This window comes from Dipodomys ordii, unplaced genomic scaffold (genome assembly GCF_000151885.1).
Source record: "Dipodomys ordii isolate 6190 unplaced genomic scaffold, Dord_2.0 Scaffold61, whole genome shotgun sequence".
Lineage (NCBI taxonomy): Eukaryota > Metazoa > Chordata > Mammalia > Rodentia > Heteromyidae > Dipodomys > Dipodomys ordii.
In genome coordinates, this window is record NW_012267277.1 from 1,657,529 (window position 1) to 1,668,795 (window position 11,267).

The 11,267-nt window shown below is 43.4% G+C and overlaps 1 protein-coding gene across 1 annotated transcript in view; it reads left to right on the plus strand.

The window, feature by feature from the left end:
* The window catches only part of Scp2 (sterol carrier protein 2), a 68,740-nt gene that overhangs the window by 55,719 nt on the left and 1,754 nt on the right, over positions 1 to 11,267 (plus strand). Inside the window, exons 14-15 of the mRNA XM_013022280.1 lie at positions 1,621 to 1,750; positions 9,117 to 9,196. Coding sequence (XP_012877734.1) covers positions 1,621 to 1,750; positions 9,117 to 9,196 — 210 coding nt within the window. The remainder of the gene's footprint in view (positions 1 to 1,620; positions 1,751 to 9,116; positions 9,197 to 11,267) is intronic.

An 11,267-nucleotide genomic window follows, 5' to 3' on the forward strand; every position in this document is an offset into this window, starting at 1 on the left:
GTGTGTGTGTACAGAGCTCATGCAAGAAAGAAACATTGTTTTGTGCTGAGAAGAGGAACCAAGACAGATTGAGTTTATAAAAGACAGTGACTTGGGAATCATTAGAATAATGGGGTAGCAAAGTGAAACTTTTGGCACAAAATGAAATGGATTAGGCAGAATATATAAAGAAATCTGCTTTTTAGTTTTTCTCAACTAATTTATCTTCCTTATAAGATAGCCATGTACATGGGACAAGATTTTGCTTCCATTTCTCCTTTCCCTCAAATAGGAGTATTGTGAGCTACCCAAGTTAAGGGAAGGGGACCAGGGATGACTAAAGCAACAGCCTTAGGACAAGCGGATCTCAATAGAAGAGGGTCTGTTCTTCCACTGACTCTGATAGATATCCTCCACTCCCTCCCCCACCTGGTGCAGAATTCAGTGGGACAACAAAGAGAAGTGGAGTTATGACAAGAAATAGAAGATAATACAAAGCCAAAGCTATTTAAAGCAACACAAGGAAGAGCAGGAACACAAATCTGTGCTGATCCCCAAATGCAGTCTTAATCAGCAATTTTTAATTCTGGCAGTTTACTTTTAAAAGAGTGTGTGAGTGTGTGAGTTACAACACTGTGATAAGAACTAAGTCAGAGTTAGCTTAATAAGCAAAGGCTATTGGTTATATAAAATATACCTGTCTATAATCTTTTCTTTTTTGGCTGTCATGGGGCTTGAGGTCTTGCCTCCTGAGTAGCTAGATGCCCAGCTTGGTCAGGCTATAGGTGTGATTCAGTGGTATACTACCAGTCAGAGTTCAAACCCCCAGTACCACACTCCATCCCTCCAAAAAAAGCAACGTGTATGAGTCTGTCATCATCCTCTAACTGGTTAGCCTACCAGCTGCTCCTAGTCTCTATGCACAAAGAATTGTCATCACTTAACTTTGACTCCTGCTCCCATATCCTTTGTACCTAGAACAATGTTCAGCTTTGTCACCTTTTCAAAAAGTCAAGGTGAAGGTCATCGAGTGAGAATGAAGGGGAGAAAATAGGAAGGAAAGCAGAAAGGAACTCATCTGTAGAAATAGGGGTATGAAGTTAATGCTTTCTGTATCCAAGTTGGTGTCATTCTCCAAGACCCAAAAGTAAGTAGTTGGAGGTGTCGTTTAGGCAGTAAAATGCCAGCTAGTGAGTGAAAGTGTCAGATATGGAGTTTGAGTCCTGGTCTTAGAAAAAAGAAAAAAAAGATTGCTTTTTTTATTTTACACACATACACACACACACATACAGCTTTGGGAAACCAAAATTAGATGTAAAGGAATTTACATGCAGAAAATGGAGCCCCTCATACCTTTAGAGAGGCTGGAGTGAAGGGTATTTTAGCAGACTATATTGCCATGCCTCCCTCATCTTCCCTTTCCTTTGTACATGCAAAGCCATTTTTTACAGGACATTGGCTGAGTAGAAGGTGTTGCCTGTGTTGCCTTTCTGACTTCTGGGTAAATAGTTTACAGGAGCTTATAGACTCTTGCCAGCCTAACTTCTCGGGTCATGTACCTATTTAAACCTTAATTAACTGGAGAGAAGACTAGAGAGAGAGAGACTTAATGTAACTCCTAGTGTTATTCTTTGTTTCCAGGAAGGTGAACAGTTTGTGAAGAAAATTGGTGGTATTTTTGCGTTCAAGGTGAAGGATGGCCCTGGGGGTAAAGAAGCCACTTGGGTAGTGGATGTAAAGAACGGCAAAGGATCAGTGCTTCTGAACTCAGGTCAGTACAGTAGTGATTCCACTTATGAAGCAATAACAAGTTCATAAAAGGCCATCAGCTGGGAAAACTGGAATTGTCTTTCGTGTTCTCCAAAAGGACTGCCTTTAGAGCGGTGTGTAGGACCTTGCTAAAGAACTAGTGACTCATTGGAAATGAGTGGGTCAAAACCCTCCTTCCTAGATGAGGAGGCTCCATGATAGGCTTTAAAATTAGACAAATTTGGGCCTCGTTCTTACTAGATAGTAATCTACTATACCATGTGAGCTACACCATCAGCTCTAAGCTTCAGTTTTCTTACCGCAAGTGGGCATTATATGTGGCACCTACTTTCTAGGGTTGATGTAAGGATTAAGAGAATGTCTCACCTGCCTCCCAATCCTCAGATATTAAAGACTGGTCTAATCATATAGGTTAGGCTGGCCTGGAATTCATTATGTAGCCAGGATGGCCTCAAAATCACAATCCTCCTACTTCAGCCTTCTAAGCAATTGTGCACTACCACCTGACTAGGAATTCTCTTGGCTAGCTTGTGGAGCACATGGCCCATTGCATAGTTATGTTGCCTTGGAAGACCTATCTGTACTCCGCATCACCATTTCCTCTCACCCAAATCTTGCTTGAACCCATTCCAGTCAGCTTTTGTCCTGATCTCTTGTCTCAAATCTGCTCTTGCCAATGTTACAGGGTCACCATCTTGCTAAATACAGTCATGAATTCCCAGCCCTCAAAGTCTTCCTCTTACTTACTGGCTGCTTGCTCCTTCATGGTCTCTTTCGCTGATTTCTATCTCTTCTAAGCACTGAGGTAGCACAAGCCTCTCTTCTAGTTCATTCACTTCTTAGGAATCTCATATAGCTTCATGCTTTGGAAATAGTCTATATACTAATAACTGTCAGGTTTATATGTTGTATGGACCCAGGCACCAAATTCCAGATTCCCAACCAACTGCTTCATTGACAAGTTTGTGAAGACACCTGTCTTAAGAGTGTTTGCTGCTGCTGTAACAGAATGTCACAGATTGCTTGAATTATGAACATTAGAAGTTCATTGGCTCACAGTTCTGGAATCTGGAAAGTCTCTCCCATATTGAGTGGCTACATCTGGTGAAGACTCTGTCATAATATCTTGCAGAGGCTAGTGAGCATGCACAGACAGAGGAAGGATGAAGGATAAACTTTTTGTGAGAAAATGATACTCATCCATGCATGAGAGCTAAGTCTCTAACCTCCTTTATTTATGTACTTATACCAGTCTTGGTTTTGTTTTGTTTTGTTTTGTTTTTTTTCTCAAGGCTAACACTCTACTACTTGAGTCACAGCTACACTTCCAGCTTTTTTGGTGGTTGATTGGTGATAAGAGTCTCACAGACTCTTCCTGCCTGAGCTGGTTTCAAACTGTGAGTAGTTAGGATTACAAACATGAGCCATCAGCACCCAGCGAAAGAGCTGTGTTTTACAGAAGAAGCTGATGTCTTAGACCTCTTGTTAGTTTCCATTGCTAAGACAAAATACCTGACACAAACAACTTAAAGGAGTAGAGATCTTGGGGCTGGGAAGGTGGCTCAGTGGTAGAACGCTTGCCTTGCATGCCTGAGGCCTTGGGTTCGATTCCCCAGCACCACATAAGCAAAAAGAAAAAAGCCGGAAGTGGCGCTATGGCTCAAGTGGTAGAGCGCTAGCCTTGAGCTGAAGAGCTGAGGGACAGCGCCCAGGCCCAGAGTTCAGGCCCCACGACCGGCCCCCCCCCCCCAAAAAAAAAAAAAAGGAGTAGAGATCTATTTTGGCTAGTAGCTTCAGTGTTCAGTCCATGGTCAAATGTTCTGTTGCTTCTGGGCTAGTGTGTGGTGAAAGGTCATGGAAGAAGAAGGCTATTCACTTCATAGCAGCCAGGAAGCAGAAGGCCCAGAAGGGGCCAGGGACAAGATCACCTTTAAAGATAACCCTAAGCCGGGCGCTGGTGGCTCACGCCTGTAATCCTAGCTACTCAGGAGGCTGAGATCTGAGGATCACGGTTCAAAGCCAGCCCGGGCAGGAGAGACTGTGAGACTCTATCTCCAATAAACCACCAGAAAACCGGAAGTGGCGCTGTAGCTCAAGTGGTAGAGCGCTCGCCTTGAGCTGAAGAGCTGAGGGACAGTGCCCAGGCCCAGAGTTCAAGCCCCACGACCGACAAAAAAAAATAAAAATAAAAAAAATAAAGATAACCCTAGTGACCTCCTTTGTTCACCCAGGTCACACTTCCTACCAGCTCATTCAGCTATAAACTCATTGGTGGCATAATCCGTGGATGACGTTAGCTCCCCCATGAACCAGTCACCTCTCAATAGTACCACCAGCTGGGGAGCAATCCTTCAATATAGATCCTTTTGTGGGGACACTTCATATCCCAACTATGACAGACCTGCTGAACTAGAAAGGAAGCGAGTGGAGGCAGGGAGAGAAGATGGAAATGTGGCTGTGAGCAAAGCGAGTGTGGTCAGAGGTAGATGCTGGGATGAAGCTGATGGGACCTGGAGGCCATGTAGATAAGAGGCCTGTCACAGATGGTGACACAGTGGTGACACATCAGTGAGGAAGTTCTGGGGGAGAGGATGCCATTAGAAGTGGTGCATTTGCCTTGGCGAGGAGGGATGGGTGCTTCTTCTGCAAGGGTAGTTAGGCAAGCAATTCACAGAGCTCCTGGAATAGAGGTGGAGGGTGGCCTTCAGAGGCAGGGAAGAAGTGTATGCCACAGAATGAGAAATCAGTGCAAACTTCATAAAGCTGAGCATCACAGCAAGGAATTCCACCTGGTATGAGCAGCGTGGACATGGGCAGAAAAAAAAAATTATGTTTGCATCATATGAGCTGCCACTCTAAGGTGGTGGAGGAAAAAAGGTGCAAACTCCACCCAGATTCTAGTTTTTTGAAACAGAAAGAGCTTTGGGAATACAGTACTGTCTTTTTTTTTTTTTTTGAGCATTAAAAGATTAATAGCTAGGGGATGTAAATATGGCTTAGGGGTAGAGTGCTTGCCTAGCATGCTTGAAGCCCTGGGTTCGATTCCTCAGTACCATATAAACAGAAAAAGCCGCAAGTGTCACTGTGGCTCAAGTGGTAGAGTGCTAGCCTTGAGCAAAAGAAGCTCAGGGACATTGCCCAGGTCCTGAGTTCAAGCCCCAAGACTGGAAAAAGGTTAATAATTACTTAGAATTCTATTTTGTTAATCTCAGACAGATGTTAAGATGTTATTGTTGTTGATAGTGGTAGCTTGGGTGACTAGTTGGTCATGGAAGATAATTTGCTTACAAAAAGCTGTTAAATGATTTCAAAAAGTCTTGTTCTTTGCAGGTGGATTCTTACTATGAGTCCTTCCCCCCACCCCAATTAGGTGCCAACTCAGAACTGAAGGGATCCCACCTTGGCGCAAGGGAATTTCTGCCGAATTCGACACCTGTTGGCAGTCAGGAGTGGCACTGAAATGTGGACTTAACCTGTAAAAGCCACTATTGGAAATTACCAGCTCTTTTTACATATACCAAACAAATGACCATTTGTTTGAGATCGGTTGCATTAAAGCATCAATAACCTGTCCTAGTTTGAACTGGCACCTTAAGGAGAATTGCTAGTTCTTCTGGCCCCTGGCATAGCATTGGGAGGTTTACTTACTGTACAAAGTAAGATTTTCTCAGCTCTTTTTTATTTGCTTGTTTGCTAGGTACCCAGAATGATTATATCCATGGTTATGTTAAAGACTTACATTTTTAAAAAAAATCTTTCCCTCCTCTGTGGGTTCCTTGTTATTCCTCCATTCCTTTAGTTTGCCCCCAAGCACTGGAGTTGTCAGCCTGGTTCCTTTATGAGCAATAGGATGCAGAACCCTGGTACAAGCCAGGTGCTGGTGGCTTGTACCTATAATCCTAGCTACTCAGGAGGCTGAGATCTGAGGATCAAGGTTCAAAGCCAGCCTGGGCAGGAAAGTCCGTGACACTCTTATCTCCAATGAACCACCAGAAAACCATAAGTGCCCCCCACCCTCCGGAAAAAAAAAGTATCCTGGAGACACCCAAACCTTGGTTCAGATTTTGGCCAAGCAGAACAAATACCTTCCCTTGAGTCCAAAATTGTCTCTTCTAGAAAGGGTGAGAATAGTTTCTATCCTTAGAGCTGTTGTGGGGATTATATGAGATAACTACATAGAGTACCTAGCACTGGAAGTACTGAGTAAATCATTACTTCCTCCCTGCCCATGTATTAAATGTTAATTTTTCTTGGACCCATGGGCTTGTCTAAGCTCCCAGAAAGGACCTGTGGAGCTGGGAAGGCATCTGTGATTCATCAGATGTTATTGAACTAGTGATAAAGGCCCAGTTAAAACAGAGCTGAGAAATGTCTGTCTCTTTCCTGTAACAAGAAGGAGCAGCAAAGCACAAAGTTGGGGGTATGGCCTTCAGCAACAAGAATCTGCTGTGTGATCTTGGATGTTAGTTGACCTTTCTGGCCTACTAGGATTGGCACACAAACATAAAGGAAACCAGGCTTTCCAGAGTTGCCTTTCAGTGTTTTACAAGTCCATTTTTGGGATGTTAAGATCAGGCCCAACTATTGTTTGTTTGTTTGTTTGGCCAGTCCTGGAGTTTGAACTGTCCCTTCTTTTGCTCAAGGCTAGCATTCTACCTCTTGAGTCACAGTGCCATTTGTGGCCTTTTCTGTTTATGTGGTACTGAGGAATCAAACACAGGGCTTCATACATGCGAGGCAAGCACTCTACCACTAAGCCACATTCCCAGCTCTGGAAAGCAAGCTTTAACTTGAGCTGGTTCTCAGTGATATGAGGAGCTCACTGTTAGAGCCCTATTGCTTTAGAGATTGGTTGCCTAAAACACAGACTAGTAAAGCATTTACTTTCCTAGTGAATTTTTCCTTTTGCACTAGAAACCTCTGATTGCCTGAGGTAGTCATGGCTAATTTAACAATGAGGTTTTACTTATTGTTGCCCAGGGTTTTTTTCTATTATTATACATTAATGGTACTATAATTACAAATTTAAGAGCATTGTATAAATAAGTACACTTGGTATAAAAAAATTAGAAAATAAAATAAAACAAAACAAAAAACTTTCTGCTGGGCACCAGTGGCTCATCCCTATAATCCTAGATACTCAGGAGTTTGAGAGCTAAGGATTGCAGTGTGAAGCCAGCTCAGGCAGGACGGTCTGTAAGACTTGTACCTCCATTTAACTAGAGAACTAAAAGTGGTACTGTGGCTGAGTGAAAGACCTCAGAGACGGTGCCCAGGCCCAGAGTTCAAGCCTCACTACCAACAAAAATAAATTAAAAAAATAAAAAAATAGCTGGGCACTGGTAGCTCATGCCTATAATCCTAGCTATTCAGGAGGCTGAGATCTGAGGATCACGGTTCAAAGCCAGCCCGGGCAGGAAAAGTCTGTGAGACTCTTACCTCCAATAAACCACTAGAAAACCAGAAGTGGCGTTGGTAGCTCAAGTGGTAGAGCGTTTGTCTTGAGCTGAAGAGCTGAGGGATAGCGTTCAAGCCCCGAGACCAACCCCCCCTCCCCCCAAAAAAATTTTACCCTCTAGTCTTAGAATTGACAAATTATAATCTGTGGACCAAATCTAGCCCACCATCTTTTTTTCTGTTTTGTTTTTAGTGACTTTTTTTCCTTTTATTTAGGCCTAAATCTGAAGGGCCTACCTCCCAGACTAGCATGCAGAAATGTACACATTCCAGAAACCCCTTGTGTTCTACCTCCTACCAAGTCCTATCACCACAGATTGATTTTACTTTGGAAATGCGTATAAGTGGAGGTGTGCATGCAGTTTGACTTGGTCTTTGAGGCCTTTGCTTCTTTTGCTCTTATGTTTGCATGTGTGGTTTTCAAAACTGCATTGTTCTCATTTGGGGACCTTTACCATGTCTTTTAGTGGACACGGCTATGTTGTACCCCAGGTGGAAATGCTAGTTATAAGTAGAGCCACACAGGATTTTTTTGGCTGATCATAGGGCTTGAACTGTGGGCCCCAGGCACTATTCCTGAACTCCTGTTGCTCAAGGCTAGCACTCACTGGCTTTTTAAAAAAGTAGTTTATTGGAGATAAGAGTCTCATGGATTTTTCTGCCCTGGCTGGCTTCAAACTGTGATCCTCAGATCTTAGCTTCTGAAGTAGCTAGGATTACAGGCATTAGCCACCAGTGCCTGGCTGAGGGTTGTTTTTAAAATAGTCTTCTGGCCAGGCACCAGTAGCTCAACCTGTAATCCTAGCTACTTAGGAGACTGAGATCTGAGGATCACAATTCAAAGCCAGCCTGGGCAGGAAAGTCCATGAGACTCCTACCACTCAGAAAAAGCTGGAAGTGTTGCTGTGGTTCAAGTGGTAGAGTACTAGCTTTGGGCAAAAGGAGCTCACACCCAGGCTCTCTGAGTTCAAGCCCTCAGACCAACACACACACGCGTGTGCACACACACACACACACACATACACGTACACACATATACACCTTTCCTCATATTTATTGCCTTGAACTTTTTCATTGGTCAGGAGACTGAGGATCATTTAGCTGGGTTATTGCTGTGGTTGAGGTGTTGACCTGTGATAGTCCTCATCTAGAGATCTGACTGGGAGGATCTGTGTCCATGCTTATCCAGGTTATTGGCAGAATTCATTTCTTGAATGTGTGAGAATGACAATTTTAGTATTTTACGGATTGTAGGCCAGAGTCATGCTGGCTCTGCGGAAGCATGTCACTCTTTTTGGGAAGCTCCCACACTGCAGCTAGCTGTTCAGAGTCAGCAGGAGAGAGTAAGTGTGAGTCTGCTAGTGAGATGGAGGCTTATGTAACAGAAGGACGTGACAGGAGTCTGTCAGTGGTTCCACATTCTTTTGGTTAGAGTAAGTCACAGGTCTGCTGACCTTGGAGGCAAAGATAAAGGCAGGGAAAGATAGCAGGAGAGTGAGTATAATCTATTGACCATAATAACTTCAAAATATATTGGTGTCTACATTGACATATTCTTCTTATACTTATATAATTGAACACTATTTTTAAGCAAAAGTGGAATCCTTACAATTTATTTTGTAGCTAGCCTACTTAACTGTCATGAGCAATATAAAGCTAATTTTTTTCCAGGTCAGTAGTCTAGATCCACATCATCCCTTATCCTGCTGTATTGTATTCTACCATGTAAGTATACTGCATTAAACTTAATTCCCTGTTGAATATGGAGGTTGCCACAGTACCAGGCTGCCATAGATGTGTATGTGGACGTTCTCTACTATGATTCTTGATGCAGTCACTGTCTTGAGTGAAATGTCCATGTGAGCCTGAATATGTGTTTTTCTCTTCTTCCTTCTGCGTATCCATTTTAGATAAAAAGGCTGACTGCACAATCACTATGGCCGACTCAGACTTGCTGGCTTTGATGACTGGGAAAATGAATCCTCAGTCAGTAAGTATGATGGCGGCGCTCCTCAGTCATGATGTGCTTGTCTTTTCACCATTAGGCGGTATCTTCAAAGATAGACTGCTCTTACTGCTCTTTATGTTCCAGAACTTAGCCTAGTGTCTGATATTTTTAAGTGTTTTTGTTTTGTTTTGTTTTGTCATTCATGGGGCTTGAACTCAGGATCTGGGTGCTGTCCCTGAACTTTTTTACTCTAGGCCAGTGCTCTACCACTCTGAGCCACAGTGCTACTACTTCTGGTTTTCTAGTGGTTAATTGGAGATGAGAGTCTCATGGACTGTTCCTGCCCCAGGCTGCTTTGAACTATGATCCTCAGGTATCAGCCTTCTGAGTAGCTAGGATGACAGGCATGAGCCACCGGTATCAAGCTGCTTTTAGATTTTTATGAATAGCTGTTGGGTTAAATTATATTTAAATGTCTTCTGTAGCTCTTGGTCCTCAATTTCTCAAGTGCCTCTGTTTTTGTTTTTAAGAGACTAGACTAGATATACAGTTTTCAGTCAGCTTCATATTCTGAGCTTCCTCTTAGCTGAAACTAAGACCTTGCTCCACATTGTAACTTGTTTTTGTTGCCTCGGCCTAATTAATTTCAGGTTCTATTCCTGACATTCCCTGGTAATTTGTAAGATTGGATAAAACAATCACATGTTTCTTCTCAAATGCTTTTTCTAAGCAGCTGTGAGACACAGGTCTGTGGTGTGTGAGAACCCTGGGCCTGTGGCGTTTTGGATGATCACACAACACTGGCATCTACACTTTGTCCCTTGCTGCCTGCTCCAGAAATCTGGGCACAGCAGAGGCCACCAGGACTGGAGCTGGCCCGCTGCACACATGGCCTCACCTTGGCACATTCGCTGCCCTTCACCTCCCAGGGTGTCTGTGGATGGTCTGTTGGAGGAGTGAATTGTTGGCTTGTTTTCCTTCAGCACTTGTTAACAGCCAGAGGAATTAAGGATTCAAATGACAGAGCCCTCTAATAAAGTGCTAATGTCCTTCCCTTATGCTCAGTAGAGGACCTGACTGGAAATCTTGAGTGAAATTCTCAGTGTTTGGCTGGAACAAAGCAAGGTGCGCTCCAGGAGAAAAGCACACAAGGACCAGATTAAAACTCAGAGCTGGGAAGGTGGCTCAGTAGTAGAGTGCTTGCTTTGTATGAATAAGGCCCTGGGTTTGATAAGCAGAAAAAGTAGGAAGTGGCATTGTGGCTCAAGTAGTAGAGCACTAGCCTTGAGCTGAAGAGCTACAGCGCCCAGGCCCAGAAGAGTTCAGAACCCACGACAGACACCAAAAAAAAAAAAAAGAAGAAGAAGAAAGAAATCACTTTTAACTAAAAAAAAAGAGATGTAATGGTTCAGTCCATATGTTTAAATGACATATGTTAAATATATTGTGTTCCAAAAGACACCCAACCTTTAAGTCATCAGACAGAAGGCTTTGTGCCCATACAGAAAGGAAATATTTAGTTTGTCCAGACAGGGCAGGGGGAGGGAAAGGAAAGGAATTAGTCACCCCTACCAGGAGGTATTTAAAAAACAAAACAAAACAGACCGATGAAGTCCTGAGAGGCTTTTCTTCTTGTATATCTATGAAAAGCTGAGGCTACCTCTTCCTGATTTCAGGGACTAAGTGAAGACCAGAGTCTTGCTTATGTTCCCATTTTGCTATTTCTCTAAGTTTTCCTGGGATTTTGTTACATGGCAAATTTAGAAAAGATCATGTGGTCTAATCCTAGGCATTGTTAAATGGAACAGATTGTAGCTCTACCCTTCGGAATGATCCGACACTTTCACTGAGCCAAAGAGTAACCTGAGCACTGAGCACTGTGGAGCTAGTGGCCATCCTGCGGGGATCAGCCCTGCACTGGGAAAGGAGAACCTTTAGTGGCGTTTCCTCTACCCTCTACTGACTCCTAAATGGATTTTTTTTTTTCTTGTGCTATCTTGGGGCTTGAACTCAGGGCCTGGGCACTGTCCTGAAGCTCTTTTTTTTTTTTTTGGGTCCGGTCGTGGGGCCTGAACTCTGGGCCTGGGCGCTGTCCCCCAGCTCTTCAGCTCAA